This window comes from Clarias gariepinus, chromosome 21 (assembly GCF_024256425.1).
Source record: "Clarias gariepinus isolate MV-2021 ecotype Netherlands chromosome 21, CGAR_prim_01v2, whole genome shotgun sequence".
Lineage (NCBI taxonomy): Eukaryota > Metazoa > Chordata > Actinopteri > Siluriformes > Clariidae > Clarias > Clarias gariepinus.
The window spans coordinates 22930990-22958220 of NC_071120.1; the positions used below are offsets into that span (position 1 = coordinate 22930990).

At 37.0% G+C, this 27231-nt stretch overlaps 1 protein-coding gene across 1 annotated transcript; it reads right to left on the reverse strand.

Moving 5' to 3' along the window:
- Positions 1–7949: 7949 nt before the first annotated feature.
- noxa1 (NADPH oxidase activator 1) lies at positions 7950–22312 on the reverse strand. The gene is made up of 16 exons (XM_053481272.1): positions 22215–22312; positions 21251–21451; positions 21075–21157; positions 20729–20837; positions 18006–18137; positions 17164–17271; positions 17022–17081; positions 16346–16383; positions 13877–14015; positions 13703–13768; positions 13234–13312; positions 12850–12932; positions 11173–11315; positions 10968–11073; positions 8528–8651; positions 7950–8385 (listed from the first exon to the last, which is right to left on the reverse strand). Exons 2-16 carry the CDS (start codon positions 21422–21424, stop codon positions 8258–8260), a joined length of 1572 nt encoding a protein of 523 aa, XP_053337247.1. The 5' UTR covers positions 21425–21451; positions 22215–22312; the 3' UTR covers positions 7950–8257.
- Positions 22313–27231: the final 4919 nt, after the last annotated feature.

Here is a 27231-nt window from a genome sequence, read left to right on the forward strand (position 1 = left end):
TCCTCCCGGTACTCCGGTTTCCTCCAACAGTCCAAAGACCTGCAGATTAGACTAATTGGCGTTCCTAAATTGCGTGTACTGTTTTAATGTGTCTGTCCAGGGTGAACCCACCTCATGCCCTAAGTCTCCTGGGATAAGCTCCAGCCAATCCCCCCAAAGCCGAACCTGTATACAGAATTAATCAGTACAGACAATTAGTGAGTGAAACCTTTGTCTGAATATTTTTGACCACCAAAGCACTTCTAGTTCACCATACCTTCCTTCTGCAATCAGTGGAAATGGTTGCAAGCCCAAAGCTCTCTCACTGTTCTAATAAAACTCTTTCAGGTTCCATCCGGCACAGTTTCCACTCCTGCCAGTCATTTTAATGACTTTCCAAGGTTCATCAAAGATAAAATCAGCCCAACATTGGCTACCACCAGTTTCTGACAGCCGCTCCTTCACTCGACGACGATAATACCTGCTACGGATCACCTGACAAATTCACAAGATTTTTTTTTTTTTTTTTTATCGAAACCAACTTTATCTCTAACTCTAATTTATTGCCTGGCGTGATTAATCCAGCCTCTGTTTCTCTTTTCAGGAAGTGTCATCTCATTAATATACTTTTTTCTTTTGTTTTTGGGTCTGTTCCACTTCCTTATTAGAGAATTATAGACCTAATGCTGAGTAATGTGGAGTTCCTGGTATCAGCTCCAATAGATAAGAACTGCATTTCTTTCTAGTTTTACTTTACACGACTGTTTTTGTGATCTCTGCTGATTTTCACACACTGCACATTCGTTACATGCTGTGTAATCTATTTAAGAAACATTATTTACTGTAGTGACTTTTTATTAAATATGTAAATGCAGGGATGCAAATATGCATTAAACCACACATAAATAAAAGCAATAATAGTGATTTTGCTCTAAGTTCAGGGCAATCAGGCTCACCTGGTTATTAAGTCTAACTTTCTGTTAAGTATTATTTGTGTTAGGACCACCATGCTCTCTCTTTCACCATCAGAATTACTGAGCGAAAAAGAGGATGCAGATGAAAACAGATAAGTGTGTGTGTGTGTGTGGGGGGGGGGTATTTGTTTACTTTGAGAAGTTTGAGGCCAGGCGAGGAAGCTGATACATTGCCAGCTGTGGGCGAATTGTATTAAATCAAGTGTATGAGATATTATTATTAATGCTTCAGGCATAAACATAAACACACATACACACACACACACTTACACAAAACTTTGTTTGCAAATCAGGTTTGGCTTAGCCCAAGGACACAATCATGATATGTGATTCCTTAACCTTATCTATATTATTAAAGTAATTACTGATCTATCACGGAATATATATATATATATATATATATATATATATATATATATATATATATATGTGTGTGTGTGTGTGTGTGTGTGTGTGTATTGGGTCTTACCACTCGTGGTAGAATTCTTTTTTGCACATCTGGTTTCAAAGCCCAGTTTTTTTCCTCCTTACCACTTACCATAGTACTTTTTTTTCAGAGCCTGAGTCTTTATCATTGGACTTAGACAGAGAAGGAGAAGAGGAAATATAAGTGCATTAGTGTGTAAGGGGAATTGGATCATTTGTAAGATCTGCCCGAGAAAGTAAAAAAAGAGAGCACATAAAATCAATTCACAGCACACAGCTTAGTCCCTTGTTCTTTTTGCTTACTATGATTTTTTTGTTGTTGTTGTTCCAACAGCTGTATCATGCTAAAATGTAAAACATGTACTATTTTTTTTATTATTCTTGTCTAAACATACATTTTTATTTAAACCACGGACATCAGCCATTCAACAAACCATAAGCCACATAATAATTCTTATTCTAATCTATATTTTAAATCCTGTTGAAATTTTAATAAACTCTTATGAATAACCAGCATGTTTAAATAATGTCGCTATTTGAGAAACACAAGTTGAGATTTTATTGATTTGCTCACTAAAAAATGGCTTCATATACATTAGCTCCAAATAGCTTCCATAGAGTTGTTATTAAAACTAGTGGGCAAAGAGTGGAATTACAACAAGTGCCATTAGAGGCCCACTGGGGCAGCACTCTCTCTGCTCCACGCCTGCTACAGTATATAAATTGTTTTATTTTTCATTATGTTGTGGCTATTAGAGCTGTGCGATTTAATTGACCTAATGATGGGTCAGTTTTCAATTCAAAATTGATTCTTCCTTTTTGCATAAGCTTTCAAATGTTGAATATTTTCTACAACTGACAAACTTCATTACAAATACACCACAGTCTCTGCAGAAAATGCAACATGCTTTCATCTTCCACATTTTGCAAGTGTATCACTTCCTCCACTTTTAAGTTTATGGGTGGTTGGTGCAATAGCACCACCTACTGGACTGGAGTTTGGTGCAGGAAATAAAGGAGAAGGCTTTAATTAATTTGTATGAGATATAACGTAAAAAAATATTACATAGCATTTCATAGCATATTGGGTAGTTTTTAATACTTTTAACACCGAATTGAATCGAACCGACAATTTAAACAATGACTCACATCTCTACATCTCTAATTTGATGACAGGAACCACACCTGTTGTATCAAACATAATTGTTGTATTAAAATAATTTATCTGAATGTACGTTGTAGAAATTACCAATATTTTTAGTTTGTGTCATTTCCCTCATTGGTAATTATTATTATTATTATTATTATTATTATTATTATTATAATTATTATTATTATTATTATTATAGTGCTTTATTAATCTCGATGGGAAATTTGAACTATTCGCATATCCCAGTTAGGAAGCTGGAGTCAGAGCACAGAATCAGCCAGGATACAGCGCCCCTGGAGCAGACAGGGTTAAGGGCCTTGCTCAAGGGCCCAACAGTGACAATTTGGCAGTGCTAGGCCTCGAAACCCCTAAACTTTCAATCAGAAGGCTGTAGGTCTTACCTGGTTTAACTGCCCTAATGATATTACTAGCAATTGAAGTCACTGTTATCTACTTAGGTACATTACTAGGTTGGTTGTCTTGGTTGTGCAAATGGTTACTGTAAAAAAATCAATAAAAATAGTCATAAGTCAAGTGTGTAATGTATAAAGTTAAATTATTTTGAGGTTAAACTGTTTTTAATGTCATAATGCCCAACAAAATCTACAGCACACTCACGAGTCAGTTTTTTGTTGCCGGATAAATTTAGGATAGAACCATACAATTTACGTTTTCTAAACCTTCAATGGCATATAAAATATCATCACTAAATTTCATAGTAAAATTATACCACCCTTCCATCCATCTAGGAACCTCTCTAGGTCCATTCACACACTATGGGCAATTTGGGAACACCAATTAGCCTTAGCTACATGTCTTTGGACTGTGGGAGGAAACCGGAGTACCCAGAGGAAGCCCACCAAGCATGGGAAGAAGAAGAAAAATCCAAGGCCTGGACCCTGGAGGTGCAAGGCGACAGTGCTAACCATTAAGCCACAGTGCCTCCATAAAATTATACCATATATGTGTAACACACTAACAAGATTGTTTAGCCCACTTAATTTTACTTAGTTCATTCTGGAACAACTCACAGTATGCTATAGTAAATTCTCACACCCATATACATACATAAAATTGAAGAGAAAACAGGTAGGAGGTAATTGATTTACAAGGCTGGCACTAAGAAGAGGCAGCTGTTTGATTAACGACAGCGTGTTTAATGGAAGCAAGGGAGGAAAGTGTATCACGGCGAGTTCTGCCAGCCCTATGATTACCATACAGTATAAAAAAGAGAGGGACCTTATGCTGCACTCTGACTGTCCAAAAGCCAAACATCATCGAGGGCTGAAGCTGGGCCAGGCTTTCACACCATTAAATACAATCCTGCTGATACCACGCTGTGATGCGTTCAGTCTCATTTCATTTCAGTATAAAGGTGTAATGACTGAAAGCTATATAATGTGATGAAGGGTAATGGCTGAACAAATGAAGACGAGTGTGTTGTGTGTGGAGGTTCAGTTTAGCTGAGACCCACAGGCAGAATGTGGCAGGTATAAAGGGTGAAATTTAAGTCAAAGAGTTATCGTTAAAAGTTTATGAGCAAAAGTTTGCACACCGAGAGGAAATGAAAAAGAGAAAGATTTTATTTGTCAACATTTTAGCACATTAATTGAGTAGATGTTTTTTTTCATAATCTACAAAAAAAATTTAGGGGGATTAAGTTGAGTAATAGAACACAACAAGATGGTTTTTCGGATCTGTTTGTCTGTTTGTTTGTACACACATCACGTAAAAACTACTGAACAAATTTTGATAGGGTTTTCACAGATGTATTTGGCCGAGCTTGAGGTAACATATTGGCTTTGTTTCATCGCAATCGACCCACAGGAAGAAAAGATATGCTAATTAGAAATTTAAATAGAAAACGTTTTTAAAAAAAAAATCAACCTTGAAAAAAATCATTAGTTCATCTAAAAATTCAACAGATGGCAGTGTATGTTTTTTAAGACGCCCTTATGAGTGTGCAATTAAATTTCACATCTAGTCAAATATAAAAAGATACTGATATTGGAAACTGTTTAGTTTCAGAACATAAAGATCTTTTAGCCGTTATATTATAAGGTTGTGGGTTCACACTTTAGCACATAGCCCCAGCACAAGAACTATGAATGACAGCTGAAGGTGTTATATATGTCCACTGCCTCGACTCACTCTAAAGCTCTCTTTTGCGATAGAACGCTTGATAAATCACCATCGCTATTAAACGTGAAGTGGTAAAAAAGTTATGCAGACAAGAAGTGGCAACATATGCAACACTAAATCCCTTTAAACTCTAAATTCTAAAACTCGATTAAGTTCATTTGTGGCACCGAAAAGATTCTGAATTTGTAGCTTCTTTCCATTAATATTCTTCTAAATCAACTTCAGGCTCCTACTCTGCTTTATTTTAATTCACACACAATCCAATCCATACTGGCATTATGCATTTTTCACTGCAGAAGATTTAAATTCCCCAAACGCCATTATGTTCCAGCTAAGAGCACTTCCAGGACTTGGCTCTAATCTAAGTGAGAGGAAAAAAAATCTGAAGCATCCGTTAAGGACAAAGCTATAGATTATGGAAAATCCTGGAATGCAAAGTTCTGCTGAAATCAACATTGAAAATGTGTTGTTGTTTTTTTTTAATCAGTAAAACAGAGGAGATAACAGACTAAAGGAAATACAAAATCACATTAGAAAAGTTTTCAAAGCTGCTATCAGATGTTAGATTATATGGAGGCATTAATAAAGCCTGTCTAAATGTCAGACGTTCCTGTCAGCATAGAAGGGGTGGGGAAAAAAAGTACAGAGGAATTGCAATTATTTTAAAATATGAATATTATGCCAAAAATCTATTAAATTAAAAGTGGAACTATAAAGTCAAATGTACTTTACTAGGATTTACTGAAGGATTGAAAAGAAACTGTTTTTACAGTGTGTGTGTGTAGATAGATAGATAGATAGATAGATAGATAGATAGATAGATAGATAGATAGATAGATAGATAGATCTATGTTGATATACATCCTTTTTTTATATACCTATTCTTTTTATACCCATATTCATTTTTACTATTTTTATTCTATTTCTATGCTTATTTTCTACTTTTTTAGCGGCATTCATTAGGGGGACAGCAAAGGAAGACATTTATTGTACAGAGGAGAACATGTTTCTTGAATATGACAATAAAACGTGAAACTTAGAAAAAAAAATTAACTAGAGATGGGTAATAACATTTAAATAACTTGTTACACAGTGGTTAGAACTGTAGACTTGCACCCCCAGGGTCCGGGTTCACTTCGGGGTCTGTGTTCAAGGAGTTCATGTTCATGCATGTTCTCCCTGGGCTTTATGGGTTTCCTCGCAAAGACATGCAGTTTAGTGTACTGTAATTGGCCCTCCCTAGATTGCCCGCAGTGTGTTAATGCGCGTGTGAATGTCGACTAAAAGTCCTACCCCGGTTGTAAAAATGGGAATAATTACAATGGTAATCACAACTGGCCTCCACAGTCCCTAATCAGACCACCACATGTTCTTAGATAGATGGATGGAAGTGTGTTTGGGTAGATTACACTTTAGTTGTATTATATTTTTTTTATAAGTAAACATCTCTGGAGAAGTTGAACGAATTCTATAAATAAGCTTATTCCCTTTCATGTGAAAAATATCTACAGGGCAGTGAAAGTTATGACTTTGCGCTTGATTTTTTTCCTCCATAAAGTTTCCTTGCTGTATGTTGAGGTTCAGAAGACAGAAGAAAGCCAGACACGTCACTTCAAGCAGCTGACTGAAGAGATCAGAGCCCTACACAGCAGCAAAAAGTCACTGAATTCCGATCTGCCCGTTCTCATTCAAGTCACTTGACCATGTATCAGAAAAACAGCAGATAAAAAAAAACAATCAGATCTGTGTTACATCAAGGTAACAAATCAGATTTGAGTCACGTCAGGCTGGTAATGTGGACGTAGCCAGAGATCAGAGATTCTTTCCTTTTTTAAAGGTTAATATGAACATTATTATTAATGAAGCTCTTGACTTGTATCTACCCAGAAGAAGCCCACAAAGCATTGGAAGCACATGCAAACTCCACACACAGAGACTAGGGGTAAGGGTAATGGGGTAATAATGATAATATTGATATAATAATACATTTCCCAGACCATATCTGCACAAGCCATCATTCCTAAGTCTTTTTGAACTGTTTGAAACCTCACTTGTTCCACAGAGGATGGAAGTGCACTTCATCTAACTCCTCTGAGCTTTCACCCTCTCCTGTCTCATCCTCTCCTTCTGGACACTCATCCTCTGACAGATATAAGTCCGAATCTCCCTCACTGAGTCCTTTATGACTGTGTCATAGACCTGTCTGATTATAAATAAATAAATAAAGCACAAACTCATGACTTCCACTGCCCTGTAGATATTTTTTTTTAGATGAAAGGAAAATAAGCTGAGTTATAAAAATTCGTTCAACTTCTCCAGAGATGTTTACTTATGAGAAATAATCCAAATATTACACAAAAAGAAAGTTTAATATTACATTTTATGCTCATAATTTTCCGTGTTTGTTTTTCAGTGATGGTTGTGTCAGTTGCTCAGGTCTAAGCAATTTTAAAAGTCCTGAATCTATTGAATGATCAGGTTATCACATCTGCAGAGTTTTATGCCCTGATAGAACGGGTACATTCCAGGACTCAAGTGGTTCTGGAAGCATGAGGAATTATTTTCACACATAAACTGACCAACACATTGTATGTATATATGGATCCTGTACGTTCTGTACTTGTACAGTATGTACAGTATTACTGTATGTATTCGAGTGTGTGACTGTTTTAATAATATTTGAAGGGAAAAAATGTGCTCAAGTAAAATTCTAAGTACAATTACTTACCACCCATGTCGAATACTCTGTTACACCTGCCCACTTTAAGTATCTGGGGACCTCAGGTGTCAGCTTTAACCCACACCTACTGTGACTGGGTGAAAATTATTAAGAGCTATATTCTTTTTTGGTGTTTTTCTGCTCCAAATAGGTGATTTGTTGGATTGACATTTCCTGGGGTTGCAGGCCAGTGTTAAATCCTGCTTGTAAAACAATAATTCTGACCACTTCCACCTATTCCCAGAGGAATTCTAACCATTCTTTCCTCCCAAAGGAATTCTTATACCCGCCATGGGACCGGTTCCATCTACCCCTGAGGAATTCTGGAAGAACAAGAAGAACCCATTGTTTGTTGGAGTGGATGTCAAGTCAACAAACATGGCTTGACTTTGATATCTAATCCGTCTCACAAAGGTTAATAATGCCCGTTCACTTGGTTTCCTTTGGGTCCTGTGGGATTCCAGTCATGATTCACACCTTTCCACATCCTACAGTAAATCCTGAACTGTGGGAGTGTCAGTGTTGTGTTCTACTTGTACATGAAGGACAAAAGACAACCTGAGACTCAGAAGATCCATTTTTATAGGAATTTGCAAACACCAGAATCTACCACCTATTAATATTGTACAGTATTTGATTTTATTATGCCTGGCAGATAGATTTAACATAAGTGGAGTAATATACAATATGCAAATAACAGGTTCAGCAACAAATATCACTAGTAGAAAAATGCAAACATAACTTCAGTTGTGATCTGATATAATCAATATGATTAGAATGTCAAATGCTTTGTTAAATACTGCACTGCATTTTCTTTATATGTATCAAATATTACCCAACCAATACATCGTCATTTCTTTACAGTCACTACTTAACATTTTCTTGTAACATCGCTTCACTGCTTGTGTCTTTCTCTGAAGATTCTCTGTAGGCAAAACACCTGGGGAAAATGCCAACATTCCCAGCTGTGTGTCCTTCTAGCCATTCTTCATTCACTGCAAAACAAAAAGGAATAAACTAAGAATTAAGATCCTTTACAGCAAAGCAAATAAGTCAATAAGCTCCTATTGTCTCTATATCCACTTCAAGACAGCGTTTTCTGTGTATGCACGTATTGGTGGTCAGGTGTGTGTATACCTTCACTGAGGATGTCAATGGTGTCCCCTTCACTGAACTCCAGGTCCTCAGGCCCCTGTGCCGTGTAGTCATACAGTGCCACCATCTGGTAAAGAATCCTCCTGTTTCCTAGAGAATTCTCAGCCTAATATTGGACAGGGACACTGTTTATTTTCTTTCATTTTTTAATTTGTTTTGTTTTTTTGGACATTAAATTTCCAAGTGTACGTTACATTGCAATCTTAGCAAAGTGAAATATTCCTGAATCTAGCCAAACATATCTATATATCTGTTTTTTTGCATAAGCTTATTATTTAAGCTTATTTCTAGTGAAATGTTACTAAAATTGTTAGCAAAAAATTCTAGTTTGCAGAAAATTAAGCTAGTTTTCAGGAAGAAGCTAAATTCTTTTCCAGTGAAACAAAAACTTTTTGATTGCAATTTTAGTAACGTTACACTGGAAATAAGCTTAATAATCTTATATTGGATTTGTTATAATTTTATGTCAAGAAATTATTAATAGATTTGGCTAGATTTAAAAATATTTTACTTGCTAAGATGTAATTCTTTTGTACTGCAAGACAACAAAAAAGAAAGAAAGAAAAAGAGAAAATATCTTGAATCTAATCAATTCTATCTACAGTTAAATTTATGATTACTGAAAAACAAATCTGAAATTATTTCCCCTTATTTAAGGCATATTTGATTACATTTTTAAGTGTTAATTTCTTGTTATATTGGCAGATAATTTAGCTAATTTTAGGCTTTTTTTTACTAGTAGAAATAAGCACAATTATCTGCCAATATTAGATACTATAGAAATTTGCTTATATTTACAGTTGTAGTGTCATTTAAACTTTAAAATATGTGGTATAAACCCCTTAAATACTGGTTAGTTAAGAAAATTGAGACGTTAGAAGTTCTTAAGCAGTCAGTTTGTGTAGTATTCCAGTTATTCAGCAGATATTTGTATAGCATTCTTATTATTAGAAGATGAAAAAACAACTGGTTCATTAGAAAAAATAAACTAGAATAATATTTGTAAAATTTTAATTAATAAATTTGCCATTTTGTTATTTTAAATTATGATGCTTACTTCTTAAATACAAACTATTTTGGTGGAATGTATCAGTAAAATGTCTCAGCCCTTATTGAAACCCGAAATTAAATCTACATTGTTATTTTAACAAAGAAAACCAAACAATTATTGAAGGGTGAAGGTTTCTGTGGGTATTTGAGACTTTTCCAATGAGTCGTCATTGCCAGTGCTTCTGTATTCATATGTAAGGTCTTCGACACGGGGGAGGCTTAAGGAGTTTGGCCTTCCTGGTATCTTAATAACATAAGCTTCAGGAGTGGTTTTTTTTTGTCATCTTATTATCCTTGAAAAAGGAAAAATGATCCTGGCGAGATAACAACCCTTTATAGCCACTATAACATATGCGATAACAAGAATTTACTTGTTTTATGGACATTCCCATGTTACTAGCAATAATTACATTTTGTTAAAAAAAAAAATCTAGAGGCAGCGCTGGAAAAGGAAAACCTTGATATTAGAATAACAAATTTGTTAGTGAAAGCATCACAGAAAGTATTTAATAAAATCTAGTTATTCTCCCTAATTCTATTTCTTCACAATCAAGTCCAGTAGGTGAAGGTGATTTAGATAAAAAGCTGAATTAAAAAGATAAAAAAAAAACGTTCTTCAGGTTGGGCTTTGTCATAGGTTACCATAATCCCTTAACAGTATTTATTATTATTATTATTATTATCATTATCATCATCATCATCATTATTTTTATTACTATTATTATTAACATATTTAATAAGACATCAATCAATATGCTTGTTAACAAAATTTCTTGCCATAAACCTACCTGTGTGATGCGTTTATTTTTAAATTAATGGAAATAATAATGAAATATTGCTAAGGTCTCCTACAGTAAAGCAGAGCTACTATTACTAGAGGACGCTGGCTATTATTTCTCAGTCTTAATACAGTCCCTGTTGATTAATAGTGAATTAAATGATGCCATCATTAAACAATTATTTAAACTAGTGCCTCTGGAAGAAGAATATTTTAGCTCTAGCAGGGTTTTATGCAAAACACTGATTTGTTCCAATCATAAACATTGCATTCTTTAAATAATAATATGTACCTCAATAATTATTAAGGTCTGAGCACTATGACATCAGCACAATGATTTTTTTTCCAGCATCCGGTGTTATTTGGAGGATTTAACTTGCTCAAAATGCGCTGAAATTCATTTGTATTTCCCCCTTTAAACGCATTGTACCCCCACTATCTTTCCGGTGCGCCCAGGTCGCGATGGCGCAGGTGCTTGGGCCCGATCATTGTTGCTTTGCAGCTATATTTAGTTTCCTGTTTCTTTTATAGTCCCTTGTCTTTCCCAGAACAAACAGCAGAGGTTGTGAGCTTTATGAATGATTTATCGAGTACCTGACACCACAGAGTGGCTCGTCCTGCTTCTGCCACTTTAGCCAGGCTCTTCACACCTCCATCGTCCTCCAGTGGTGTCAGGACGGAGGAGCCACGCTGCTTATATCTGTGAGAATGAAAGACAAAACAGGAAAGACAAAATCGTGACTGGCCTTGATTTCTTCTTCAGCTACAGCTGGGAGAGAAAGCAGGTCGGCACAATCACCTCAGACGAATGAGTTCAGCAGGCTGCCCTAGTTTCTGAGCGATTCTCTCCTGCAGCTCCTGGTATGGTGTCTCCAACGGGACACTCAGAGCGACGGTGTAAGTGTAGTGCACCTTAAGTATGACCGAGTCTTCTTCCGACGTCTGCAAGAAGGACCAGATATGCCACATGATTATATAGGTATGCCAAGGTATATACTGTATAGATTTATGTAACTAGTAAAAGAATGCAAACATTTCTAAGCATCCCTAACTGCACCTTTAATGCACAACTTCCTATATGTCCTTTTTGCATTATATTTTCCTCTACTGTTATTATTTCCTTGCAAGTTTTAATGAAATATATAGTTGTATAAATAATATAAATTATACAGTGCACTAAAATATGATCAGACAATATTAACCTGTATAATACAGCTATACATGATGCAGTGCTCTGGTCTTAAATAGACCAGTTCATATTTTTATCTGCCATCCTTTCTCTCTCCCCAGGGTTTCCGCTCTGACTGAATGGGGTCAAAGTGCTATTCAAAATACACCATTGCATGCCTATAACCACCCACCTCCCTCCCTCCACCAACAAGCATGACATGACAGAGGAATAATTTTATGAATATTGTGGAAGATATCCAAAAAGGGGGGGGGGGGGGGGGGATGGGGTTGGGTATAGGCAGATGTATCACAATTATTTTGAGTTTTGAAATACGAGCCCGCTTCTGGAACGAATTATGCTCGTAATCCAAGGTTCCACTGTACTAGACCTATTTTTATTACTTCTCACAGACAAAATACATTTTGTCCAGGTGTACAATATTTTAAGGGTTAACTAAAACAATTTTTAGAGTTAACTAAACAGTGGGAATATGTTAAGCAAATATGAGGGATGTTCAAATCAAACCGGGACTTTTGACTTCTGTGCAAAATAACAGAAAACAGTATGAGAGCTAAAACTCCCTTTACTGAATATCTCTATAAACTGTAATCCCGTGTTACACTAATGCACTAATCCCAGTGTTTCACTAGTGCTTTGACACCATCACGGTAGAAAGTTTTCCCAGTACAGCAGAGGCTACCTCCTTCATGTCTGACACGCTGGCCTCCAAGGAACTCTTTTAATGGCCCAAACATGTGGAAATGGCTTGGAGCGAGGTCAGAGGTCAGGATTGTATGGGGATAAATCAGGATAGGGGGTTTTAAGGATTGGCTACTCGCTGAATGTTTATGGGACATATGGCCTTCTTTAGAACATTTGCACCATTAAATAAATATAAAGATGGTAAATAATTAAATTTGGCAAAGAGGCTCATTACTGTACTGCGCTAGAGTTTTCTGTAAATGTTCATCAGGTTTACGTGTTGATTCACAAGAAATTTTATTACAAATGTAAGTTTGACTGATGTTGACCTGAATATGGTAAGCAAATCCATATATATAATCTCTCTCTCTCTCTCTCTCTCTCTCTCTATATATATATATATATATATATATATATATATATAGATACATACATATATACATACATATATATACATATACATATATATATATATATATATATATATATATATAATAAAGACACACACATACTATATATAAAAATATAAAAGACAAAATTGCAAATTGCAAACACCCAGCAGTTCCAATTTAAGCTCATGTCTTTCATCTCATTCAATCTTACCTGTGGATTCGATCTCAAGGCTGAACGTCTGTGCAGTATAGACGCTGAGGTGTGTGTGCTGCCTCTGTACACAGAGGGCAATGCTACATACAGGAGCAAATCAAAAACAAACACCCATAAATGTCATTATTTGTTGTATAAATGTTACACTCTGATTAAGCAATAAACCGGTCAGTAAGGAATCACATGCACATGATTCAAATATTTTGCAAATTTTATGATTTCCCTATGAGAAACATATTGTACTGATGAAAAGTAATAGCTAGAGCATGTACTCAGTCTACAGCAGGTATATATGGATATTACCTCACACACTGTTACACCATGGCATTGTTTCCTCATTGACCTGCTTGGGAAAGAGATACTGATAAGCTTTGATTGTACCTGGAAGAGGAGGAGCAGCAGCCTGTGGGCGTGTAGGGGGCTTCATGCTCGGGGGGAGAGGAATCCCACTAGCGGAGCTCTATAATGTACGCAGAAGAAAAACAAGTGGTCGGTATGAGGCAGGTACCTCCGTCACAAAACTGAATTTGTCTAACTCAGGAGCAGGTCCGTGTCCCTCTAAAGCCTTAGATTAGCAGGAAGCTATAAAATTGACCAAGTGTCATTCATTCATTTATGATGACGCAATCATTCTTCTTTCCTTTTCTCCGAAACTCCGCTTTGGATAAAGAAACCTTTGTTCAAAGCTTGTATTTACAAACCATCAAGTTAAGCTGTAATACAGTACTGGAATGTGTATGCAACTGCAAGGAAAAGGAGCATTCCTTTATGAAAAGATGACTTTAGATTAGATCAGATGTGTAAACCACTATGAATAGATAAGCTGGATCATGATAAAGGACACTCTTACTCTTCTTCTCTTGTCTTTTGTTTTTTTCGTCACTGTTTCAAGCAGGAAGTTTGGCAGCAGTCCTCTCTGAAACGTGAGACACAGTAAGGAGCACACAAGCATCAATGAGCCGTAAAGAGATAAGCCAAGCTTCACTTAAAAGTAGTTAAAAATAAATCGGAAAAAAAAACTCACCTGGCCGTCATATATGACCGTGACGAACCCGTCCCTGTCCTCTTCGCTGAACACGTACACGTAAGCTCCAGCTGGCACAGTGAGCTCCCCTGCTCCCCTGCCACTGTAGGTCTTCTTCACACGCATGTAGCGCGAGTCCCTGTACGCCAGGATTATCACAATGCTCAGGGTCAACTCACACAGCTCGAAACAGTAAGATTGTGATTCTATAATTATATCTAAGCACTAAACTCTGACCCGATGGAGATCTACTGTTCTGCAGAGAACCCAAAGATTTTAACTTATGCCTCATCAAGTGGACAGTTTTTGGCTTGACAGGAACATCAAATCAATTTCAACACTGTTTCTATGGTAACCACTGTAAATTGTGGCTAGTTCATTACACCACATCAATCAGTATTTCCACCAAGCAGGCTTTTTTTTTTAATACGTTTTTTAAATCATTGTGTGTAGTTAATGATTTAAGCAATAATATTAAATCTCTTCTGGAAGGGTGCCGATAATTTATGATGTTTTACTCTCAGGTGTTGATTTAGCTTCGTGCTAATTTTAGCATCTCAGCATGCATTTCTTTGTGTTATTGCATATGGACATGCATAGTTGGTGGTAAGTCTTAGCTACACATAATAACTTTTATGAAGGAGAAATAAGACCACCATTTAAAATATTTGAGTTATAAGAATTCTGAGATAAAAGTAAAAATTCTAAGAAAACAATTGAGAATTTTGAGGAAAAAAAGAATTCTAAGGAAAAGTCAGAATTCTGAGAAAGAAGTAAAAATACTGAGATTAAAGTGGGAATTTTGAGGGAAAAATACAACATTTCGAGAAGAAGTTGAGATTATAAGGAAGAAAAGTCAGAATTCTTAAATTCAAATAAGAATTCCATAATAACAGGCATAACTCTGTAATTTAAGTAATAATTCTAAGGGGAAAAAAATTCAGAGGAAAATCTGAATTCTGATATTAAAGTGAATATGTGAGAGGGAGGGAAAAAAAAGTCAGAATTCCAAGATTAAAATGAGAATTCTGAGATTTGGGCCTTGTTCACACGCGCGGTAAAATCTTCGTGTTTTTCTTGCGTTCGTAGCGTCCGGTAATCGCGGATCAAGCGGCGAGTGTTTTCTACACATAGGAGTCAATGAGAGTGTTCACACGGGCTTTGGTGACGTGCGTTTGTCCGGCTGCGCGTTTATACGGCATCAAAAAAACGGTGATTGCAGCTTTTTCTTGGTGTTCAAAACCCAACGAACGCAAGGAAAACGCTTCTTGTTCGTTTTCTTCACGTTCATTTTACGCTTCGAAGGACGGGATATATCCCATGATCCTCCATGCTATACATAGGGAAATGCGGAAAAAGGCAAAATAAAATAAAATAAATTGTTAAAAAACATACGCAGAAATTTTCGCATTTCTTCATAAACCACAAAAAAACCTCCTTTAATCCGACGTTGTGCAGTCAGAGAGTGAACCCGGTAGCGGCGGGCTTTCATATCCTGTTCCCGACACACTGCCCCCAAAGGTTAACACACAAACTACAATTTGGGCTGCAGGCTGACGTTAGACAGAGACAAACGAACGCTGGTGTAGAAGTCAATCGATCGCCACCTCAAAATGCAACATAAACGTCTAGGACGTTCAGAGCACGTTCGTTTATCCAAAAACTTAACGCCCATGTGAACAAGGCCTAAAGGTAGAATTCTGAGGGGAAAAAACGTTAAACTTAAATATTCTTTATGGTGGGCCTAACCCTCTTCTACACCATTCAACTGATAGAAATTTTGTTTCATTTTGTCTTTAAAGCTTCCGTTAACCTGTTTGTGAAACAGTCCCAAGAATCTGATTGGGAACCTACAACATTGTGAAATATGGCACTTTGGACTATATGCAGTACAGCTGTGAAAACATCAGCCACGTAGCTCAGTTCTAGCATCGAATAATCCAAAACTGTTACCCTCCAACAGTCATTAAAAAGTAAATTGAATTAAGAAATCTGATTACAGAAGGAGGAGATTAAATAATATTCACTGAATATGTTTGTCAATTTTGCAGTTTTTATTGTTAACTTTATCAAATCTTGCCATTCACTTTGTAAACAAAAAAAAAAAAAATCACACTTTGCATTTCTACATCTGTCTCCTTCACTAACATTATGTTTCCAGGAAGGTTTCCAAGTCGAGGTTAGAAAAAAGCTTAAAAAATTGCCCTTGTTGCTGTTATTTTATAAAATATATTTATAGTTTGTTAATTACACTTGTCAAAGTAGAGCTTCCTTTTTTAAGTAGAATGTTCTCTAGTACAATGGGAATAAAACCAAGCCCTATAGCATGGTAGCAAAAGCAATTCAAATGTCTCAAATTCTTTTTTCTTTTGATTTAAAAAAAAAATCTCTTTGATCATTGTTCTGTCTAATGATCACATCAATAACAGGAAAAGCATTTCAGATTCTCATGGTTATGTTCATACTTACTGGCCCTCTTCGACCTGTGGCTCGTAATATCCAGGTTGCTGCAAAGGATAAATAGTAAGAGCACAATATTAGTACGCTTCACAAGATTAATACTCCTCAGGCTTCATGCTTGCCTTTTGCTTTAGTCTTTATTCATCATACTTTTTAAACACTTTTTTTTTTAGGTATTTTAATCTTTCCAGAAAAAGTATTATTTACACAAAACAACAAAAACAGCAAACCCTACAGTATGTATCTACAATATAATGATGTATAGACAATAGAATAGATGAATAGAATGAACGTAGACTTTTCAAATAATTTTCCTAAGTTATATTGCACCAGTTCTGCTCAAACTATTTTAAAAAAACATACTAAAACATTGAAACATTTAAAAAAGTAATTTATTGCGGAGAAAATACTAAATTATAAAAATTTGGATATTTTGCTTAAAGGGTTTTTTCTGGTCCTTTCCTCTCTCATTTTCCTCTTATTTGTAATTTTTATCTTTTTTGTGCCTCTTTATGGTTTTTAACAGCAAGAACTGTTTAATTTACAAGTAAGCGTTTAGTCAGTATAAGCATGATCGGATGATCTGAGATCTCAGGACTGCCATAGTGCTCCGGTTAACCCTTAGAGCAAAACCCATAACCTACACCGCTCAGCTCTTTGCTTGGTTTATTCTATTATACTTTACCTGCAACCTGAGAGGTTCAAAACCACCAAAGTCGTCATTCGGGATGTCAGAAATGATGACCTTGAAAAATAAAACATCAAATATACAATTACTGACTACTTTAGTTTGTCAAAGCTGTTTGGGGAAATGTAAGGAAAGTTACCTCCGCTTTACCCAGAAAGTCTCTGGGCTGAAGCTCCTCCACGTACTGTTTCCTGGGCCGGAACACCACTCCCTCTGGCACCAGGAGGGGCGCAATCAGCTCCCTCTTCTAACATACAGAACAGAACAGAGTGAGTGATTTAATGTACAGTATATCCAAATATACATTAACATACTGTGTATATATATATATTACATTTTAATTAAGGTGGTTTATTTATTTATTTTTGTTATAAAATGAGAACCAATGAATCAATCAACCAAATCCAGGAAAAAATGCAAACGATCCCACTGGTAGGTTTGTATATTACTGGGTGTTTAGTCAGCCACTCATTCACACTGCTTTATCCAGGGTAGGGCCTGGAGCCTATCTCAGGAGACTTAGGGCACAAGGCGGAATGCCAATCTATCACTGCTCAAACACATATACTGTACACTACGGACAATTTGGGAATGCCAATTAGCCTAATATGCATGTCTTATGCAGACTCTATGCACACAGACAGTGAGGCGGGAATCGAACCCAGATCCTGGAGGTGCATGGCAACACTGCTGAGCACTAAGCCACCATTCTGCCCTGAAATGCTTCAGGCCAGACTGGTTCAAGGTGACAGGGATACTACAGTAACACTACTACCTACTCTATACACACATGGTGAGCAGAAAAACATCTCCCAAGGCATGATAGACCTTGCTGCGGGTCAGCTCACTGATACACAGACAATTGTAGCTTTGTGCATATGAGGGTGTCCCTAATAAAGTGGCCAGTGTGTGTATATCTACTAAAACGTCAATTCAGACTTTTGAACCTTATAACAATGCGTAATATCCGTGTGTTCTTACCGCTACACTCTGTATGGCCGAGTCGACTTGACCTGCTCTTCCTCCGTTCTCCTGTAAAGCAGCCTGCAGGATCTCTGTAGCTTTATTCCACTGATTGAGTCTACAATGCACAGCTGCTGCATTGTAAAGAACCTGTTAAACAACACACACACACGTGCACACACACACACACACACACACACACACACATAAATACTGCTGTGCTGTTGCTTTGTTTCATTATCTCTCTGTAATAGTACAAGGTGCAGCTTGTCACGTCTGCTGTGAACATAATATGTGTTTAATGATGACATCATCAGTGTTCTCTAGAATAGCCAGATCTGTATGTGTACGTGCTTGGGAAGAAATTCCACTCCTTCACAAACCAGGAAGAAGGATATAGACTATGAAATGGCTCTGCTTTCAGTAATGAGGAGAAGGTAAGGTCTCTCAGTAAGGACAGACACACAGACATACACACAGGGAGATTTTTCATTCAGATATCTATCTGAAGTCGTTCCACCTGTCTGAGCTGAGGAAAGCTCTGTCTCTGCAAATGAGGAATGTCTGATATGTCTAATCTTCCCCAGCGCTGGAACTGACACTGCATAAGTCAGAGGAGAACTTTGCTGACAGGTGAAACCAAGACCGGTATTGACAAGGAAGACAAGAGAATAAGAAACATTTCCTCACACACTCGGGTCAATGATAAGAAAGAACTGAATAAGTTATAAATTACAGATGAGTCACAGCGTCAGCTCCAGCACACTTCTTAAAAATGTGCATTAATGAAAAACCTCTTTTTCTATTGCAGTACCGATGCTGAAAACTTGTGTAACAGTCTTTTTGTTGTTGAACAGTAGTTTAAAAAAGGGAAAATAGCTAGAAGTATGAATTTTACAAAAGAACAGTTTTTATGCAAAAATCTAATAATACATTAAATAAAAATAAAGTAATCATCTGATCTGTCACGTTTTGCTGGTATCAACCCAATAACTTTCCCAGATCGCGGAAACAAGGTACGAGATCATTTGCCCTTTTCTGGCAAAACACCTGTTTAAAAAGTATTGGCACCTCAATAAGTAGTAAATGAAAGCTTTCCTGGAAAGAATTAAAACACTAATCTCTTCCTGTTACGTCTCGAATGTTTAAAAACACTTGAAGATAATGAAGATAATCGTGAACTTTCCTCCTTTTTAAAGTCCTAATAAAGTTAGAGTTGTGCATTTGGAATTATTTACATCTGTAAAAAAAATATTTAATATAATTTTTGTTTTTAAATGTAAATAATTCCAAATTATATATATATATATATATATATATATATATATATATATATATATATATATATATATATATATATATATATATATAAAAATTTGGAATTATTTACAATTAAAAAACAAAAATTATATTAAATATTTTTTATATAATATATAATATTTTTCTCAAATTATATATCTATCTATCTATCTATCTATCTATATATATATATATATAGATAGATAGATAGATAGATAGATAATTTGAGAAAAATATTATATTATATATTACATTACATTATATATATATATAGAGAGAGAGATAGATAGATAGATAGATAGGTAGATAGATAGATAGATAGATAGATAGATAGATAGATAGATAATTTGAGAAAAATATTATAAAATACCACTTAAAATCATGCATGGGTTGTTGCAAACCAGGACTTTTAATTTTGCAGAATACCAGAACACAGTTAATAGAGTAAAAACTCCCTTTATTTCTCTATATAATCCTTTGTTACACTAATACACCTATCTCAGAGTTTCACTGGTGCTTCTATACCATCAAGATATAAAGTTTTTCAGTACGCCGGTGCCATGATCGCCGGTGCCTGCTTCACGTCTGAAACATCCGGCCTCCCAGGAACTCCTTTAAATGGTCCGAACATGTCGCTCAATGGCTTAGAGCGAGGTCAGGGAAAGTTGCGATAACTCCTAATCGAATTCCCACAATGTGCAAGTGGTGTCCGTGAATGATTCTGTGTATATAGTTCCCACATACAGATGTACCGCTTTTATATGGTAGGAACAAGTTTTCAATCAAGGATTAGGCATTCCACTTGCTTAACGTTCACGGGAATGACTGCTAAGCCACCTCGGCTGGGATCGTCATACACAGACATGCGGCCCTTCTTTAACTTTTGCACCGTTTAAATGTATTACTGCGGCTTAGAGTCTCATCACTCATCTCACTAATGCTTTGTCCATTGTCTACTAATTAAAGGATTCAATAAAGGTCATGGTCACCATTAATTCTCCTAAGTATCATGTTATTTCCACCCCAAACCTGTTCGTCTCTCCAGGGAGGTTCAGACCTGGCTGCAGCTGGCCCTTTCATTGATCTCATCATTCAACACTGAAATGTTGTCTTAGTCAAAGTGAAAAATTTGAAGGAGAAATGAGTGTCTATGACCTTGTTAGATGAGGTACAGTACTGTAATTTTTATTGTTTTTAAGTGTCATTAAGTGATTTTTGCCCAAATACTGCCTTACATACATAATACTACATGCTGGCAAACCAATTGCACGTGATAGTTATTTATTACGCATAGTGTGACTGTGAATTTGTAGTTCTGTCACATTATGAAAAACGAATCAATTGTCCTGATATTTTGTAGTGTTGTAACTTTAGCTGTCTGGCAAACAACCACATGTGCCTGTAAATGATGTCAAAATGTGCGAAACTACAGAAGTTCAAACCTGCCAGCTGTAGAGTCTATAGCGCAGTCCCAGCTGTTTATAGTCAATGACAGCATTGGTTCTCATGTGCTTCTGAGCCCAAATACAGTCACCAAGAGCCTCATCCAGTCTGTGTGTGAGAGAAAGAGAAAGAGAGAAAGAGATGGGTAGGCTTAAGTAAAAAGTAATTATCCTGGATATACTGCATTCATATGATAAGATATCTGTGTCTTTACAAAGAAATCGAGCTTTAACAGCATAAACTGGTGTAGGTTTATCAAAGCCAAAACCTCACTGTTATATCTTGTCATTAAATCGCTGATTCAAGCACTTTTCTTTTTTTTTTTTTCTTTTTTCTTATTTTTACCTTCCTGCCATCATGTGCACTGCAGCTCTTTGGAAGAAGCCCACAGCAAGCCTCTCATCCTTGGCGATAACCTGATCCAGAGCCTGGAACATTATTTTAACCCTGAATTAAATCCATCTCATGCAATTTAACATTCTAATAAGTGTTCAATAATTCTAGCTGAATGCAAGCCTCACTTTAATTGCATCCTCGACCTGGCCCAATGCGAGATGGACGGACGCAGTGACAAACAAAGTGCGGGCCGTGGGCTCAGAGATCTGAACGAGCTTCAACAGAGCACCCTCCCAGTCTCGGGTGTCCACGGCTTGCACCGCTTCGTCCCATAACTGGATCAGCTCGGTGTACAGCATGACTCTGGGAGGCAGAATCTATAGTAACTGGACAATCATAAGCTATAATTAAATATACAGTACAAACATGCACTTTGTAATGTCCTGGCTAAACTAGAAGTAAATTTCCTGTAGTTTTTTGATTTGCATTGACAAAGAATGACAAATTTAATTCCCAAATTAACAGATAGTGAAGAAATGCGAATAATTCTAGGAGAAGGAATCACTGCTGTCCTCAGAGCAAAATATGTCACAGTATGAGTGACAGTGAGACACAACATGCACACACCCTGGACATTCCTAATCTTACAAAAACTACTACAATTTAATATCACCATTGTTTACATACTTTAGTTGTTGTTATTGTTATTAGTATTGATGTTTTTTTTATTGTTTACATAATATGTTATTCTTTTAGATTTAATATGTTTATATTGTTTATATATGTTTATAAATACAGACTGATAATCGTTACAATGTCATCAATGTTTTATAATTGTTTCGGCAACAATGTTATGGTTATCTTTGGTAAACATTAATGACAATAAAGCCCCTCTGAACTGAGCTAAACTATACTGAACTGAACGACAGGCACCGTTTTTTTTTTCTGGAACTATATTTCTCTTTGATACTATAAGTATTAAATAACACAATCTCTAGCCAACAATAAGTACGAAAAGAAGTCAATCAAGTTAAAGTGTAAGAAAGCAACACCTGAAACAAGGCTCAAAATCACACCTGTATCAAGATAGATATTCCTTTCATTTTCATTAAGCATATTAACAAAAAAAACAAAAGAAAACAAACTCACCAGCAGACAAGACAAACACAGGGAAAAGAAAGATAGGAAATCTCAACCTTCACCCAGTTAAGAAGGAGATCCCGAACTGTTCAGAGTTACAGAGCAGGTCATTTATGCTGTCTCTCCTACCTGCCCTGGGAGGGGTAAAAAAAAAAAAAAAAAAGCTGGGTGTACCGCCCACACCTCCCAGGAAAACAGGAAACTCAGCCTGTGACATTCTTGAGGTTGTGCGTGTGTGTGTGTGTGTGTAAAACTGATAGAGCAAACAGTTAGAGCATAGCTGTCACATACTGTAGTAAACCTCATTCAACAGATTAATTTAGAAACTAACGTTCTTATTCAGAGAGGGAGTGAAGTTAATGTTCACCTTTACTATTATAAAGACAAAAATCACCTAAAATGCAAGTAAAAAATAGCTATTTTTAAATGTTCTAATATTTATCTTTAAAAGGAAAGCACGGCTCGAGGAAGAAAGTTAAAGAAGAGGAAACCAGCCTTGAAGACAATAACAATAAAATGTCTTGTCTTGCTACGTGTGAACTCCTGACGGTCATGTGTGCTCAAGGCTCACTGATGCACATGTGGACCAGAGGCTATACTGCAAAGGATGAGCATAGAGCCATGACAGAAGGTGGCCATGTCTGATGATTCACGGTGTCTTTTACATCATGTGGACAGCTGGGTGTGTGCATTACATACACAAAGAGATGACATCAGGAAGAAGCCAAGCCTGCAAAGGCAGTGTGATACTTCGGTTCTCACGTTCACATGACTGCTACTTTGATGCGCCCCTACATGGTCTTTCCTAATGGCAGTGGTCCATTCAATTTTTCATTCAATTTTATTTGTATAGTGCTTTTAACAATTTACATTGTCACAAAGCAGCTTTACACAATCAAAAGAACAAAGTTTATATGAAATGGGAATGTGTATGAACCAAAATGATATGATTGTCCCTGATGAGTAAGCCGAGGACGACAGCGACAGTGGCAAGGAAAAACTCCCTGAGATGTTAATAGGAAGAAACCTTGAAAGAACCCAGACTCAACAGGGAACTCATCTGGGTGAAAACGGATAGCAGGGATTGATATCCCTGTGTCTATGTGTATAATATTATACGAGACTAGAAGTTCAGTATAAGAGGAGTTGTGTAAGATTAAAGTCCAGTTTGTTCCTGGAGGCTCAGGTAGAGTGTAAGATATTCCAGTCCTGAACTATTGAGCAACTGAAGTCACAGGCCCTCAGAGAACAGCTGTCTGCATCAGTCGAGGACAGGACCACCTTCATGGAAAAGTGGAGCCATCCCCAGTCACCATACAGTACGCATCCCCGGCAGATCACTTGGGGCATCCATGTGATGAGATCTCCAACCAGAAGCAGGACTCCAGGATGAGTTAGACAGGTCCAGAGGGCAGAGGAGGTCTGGATCACTGGCAGCTCATAAGCGACATCTATAGCTCGACAGAGAGCAAGGTAGAGGAAAAAGGAGAGACGGAGAGAGAGAGAGGAGAGAGCAGAAAAGGAGAGAGCAAAAGAGATGGAGAAATAACAGTTAGGTACAGTATGGTCACAGTCGAACAATGTATAAGGTGAATGTATATTTAGTGTAGAGTGCAAACCAAATCACCTCACCGTGTAAAGCAACCAATCACCTCACCGTCAACAAACCTGAGTAATCAATGAGAGCATTTAAACATACCAGTTCACCAAGGGTACACACAGTAGTCTCTTTCAGCAAAAAAAGAAAAAACCTTGTCCAGGAACGGTTCGAGGAACAAAGGAAAAGGCTTTGAGTCAAATTGACCTCCAAATTTACTAGAACTTCAGTATGTGCTGGGCCAACAAGTTCAATCCATAGAGGCCTGATCTCACAACTTATAGGAGTTTAAAAAAAAGTCTAAGTGCCAGATACAGTACCACAGCACACATTCACAGGTATCGTGGAGTCCATGCCTGAGGTGAACAGAACTTATTTTGCAGCTTAAGGGGACAATACTAAGCAGGTGATTTTAAGGATATGGCTGATTGCTTGTGTATCCTTGGATTTGACATGGGGAAAAAAAGGTTAAGGAAAAGGGGACAAAATATCAATATATATATATTAAACTTTTTTTAATGTAGAACAAAAAAATTATATAAAAAGATTTATATATATATTTGGAACACAATCGCCATCTGTTGGGCACCTAGGGTGTTACACGTGTACATTTTCCAAATATCATGAAAAGGTTCTCTAAACGAGCTATTAACCTAATCATCTGAATCAACTAATTAACTCTAAACACCTGCAAAAGATTCCTGAGGCTTTTAAAAACTCCCAGCCTGGTTCATTATTCAAAACCGCAATCATGGGTAAGACTGCCGACCTGACTGCTGTCCAGAAGGCCATCATTAACACCCTCAAGCAAGAGGGTAAGACACAGAAAGAAATTTCTGAACGAATAGGCTGTTCCCAGAGAGCTGTATCGAGGCACCTCAGTGGGAAGTCTGTGGGAAGGAAAAAGTGTGGCGTAAAACGCTGCACAACGAGAAGAGGTGACCGGACCCTGAGGAAGATTGTGGAGAAGGACCGATTCTAGACCTTGGGGGACCTGCGGAAGCAGTGGACTGAGTCTGGAGTAGAAACATCCAGAGCCACCGTGTACAGGCGTGTGCAGGAAATGGGCTACAGGTGCCGCATTCCCCAGGTCAAGCCACTTTTGAACCAGAAACAGCGGCAGAAGCGCCTGACCTGGGCTACAGAGAAGCAGCACTGGACTGTTGCTCAGTGGTCCAAAGTACTTTTTTCGGATGAAAACAAATTTTGCATGTCATTCGGAAATCAAGGTGCCAGAGTCTGGAGGAAGATTGGGGAGAGGGAAATACCAAAATGCCTGAAGTCCAGTGTCAAGTACCCACAGTCAGTGATGGTCTGGGGTGCCATGTCAGCTGCTGGTGTTGGTCCACTGTGTTTTATCAAGGGCAGGGTCAATGCAGCTAGCTATCAGGAGATTTTGGAGCACTTCATGCTTCCATCTGCTAAAAAGCTTTATGGAGATAAAGATTTCATTTTTCAGCACGACCTGGCACCTGCTCACAGTGCCAAAACCACTGGTAAATAGTTTACTGACCATGGTATTACTGTGCTCAATTGGCCTGCCAACTCTCCTGACCTGAACCCCATAGAGAATCTGTGGGATATTGTGAAGAGAAAGTTGAGAGACGCAAGACCCAACGCTCTGGATGAGCTTAAGGCCGCTATCGAAGCATCCTGGGCCTCCATAACACCTCAGCAGTGCCACAGGCTGATTGCCTCCATGCCACGCCGCATTGAAGCAGTCATTTCTGCAAAAGGATTCCAGACCAAATATTGACTGCATAACTGAACATAATTATTTGTAGGTTGACATTTTTTGTATTAAAAACACTTTTCCTTTATTGGTCGGATGAAATATGCTAATGTTTTGAGATTTTCATGAGCTGTATGCCAAAATCATCAATATTAAAACAATAAAAGGCCTGAACTACTTCAGTTGTGTGTGATGAATCTAAAATATATGAAAGTCTAATGTTTATCAGTACATTACAGAAAATAATGAACTTTATCACAATATGCTAATTTTTTGAGGAGGACCTGTTTTATATATATATATATATATACTCAGCAAAAAAAGAAACGTTTGACTTTCAACTGTTTTTACTTTCAGTAAACTTATATTTGTATGAACACTAAAAGAGTCAACACCATAAGACATAAACTAAAAATGTTTCCCAATGTGCCCCTGAATGAAGGGAGGCTCAAAATCAAAAGTACCAGTCAGTATCTGGTGTGGCCACCAGCTGCTTGAAGTACTGCAGTGCATCTCCTCCTCATGGACTGCCTATTGCGGACAGTCTGAGCACTGATGGAGGGATTGTGTGTTCCTGGTGTGACTCGGGCAGTTGTTGTGGCCATCCTGTACCTGTCACGCAGGTGTGATATTCGGATGTACCGATCCTGTGCAGGTGTTGTTACACGTGATCTTCCACTGCGAGGATGATCAGCTGTCCTTCCTGTCTCCCTGTAGCGCCGTCTTAGGCGTCTCACAGTGCGGACGATTTATTGCCCTAGCCACATCAGCGGTCCTCATGCCTCCCTGCAGCATGCCTAATGCACATTTACGCAGATAAGCAGGGACCCTGGGCATCTTTCTTTGGGTGTTTTTCACAGTCGGTAGACAAGTCTCTTTAGTGTCCTGCGTTTTTAGAACTGTGACCTTAAATGCCTACTTTCTGTAAGCTGTTAAGGTCTTAAGGACCATTCCACAGGTGCATGTTAATTAATTGATTATGGTTAATTGAACATACATGGAAAACATTGTTTAAACCCTTTACAATGAAGATCTGTAAAGTTATTTGGATTTTTACAACATTATTGTTGAAATACACAGTCCTGAAAAAGGGACGTTTCTTTTTTTGCTGAGTATATATATATATATATATATATATATATATATATATATATATTTTTAATTTTTACTTTACTTTTTTATATCTAAGTGTAATTAGGTAAAAAAATATTAAAAACAAACAAGCAAAAAGAACAAAACAAACAAATATATATATATATATATATATATATATATATATATATATATATATATGTGTGTGTGTGTGGTTGTGTGTGTGTACATACATTATATAATGTATGTACATATAGAACTCAATATTTTCATTTTTTTAAAAATATATAAGTGAAATCCGGTCATAGTTAATAATTATTCAATCCTGTTAAAGTTTTTATAGTAACATAGTTAAATAATCAAAACGATTCTGTACTGATGGGATTTAATTTAAAATGATTAAAAATATATATATGATTAGCTTTTGGAGACACAGAGAGAGAGAGAGAGAGAGGGATGTTTGCCTCTGGTTGAGTCGATGAGGAAACGGAAACACCCGAGTCAGACCGAAGATGAATCACGTGACACTAAATCACGTGAAACACAATCACGTGACTTTAAACCATATCACATGACGGTGCAGTTTAAAGCCTTGGTGTTTATCC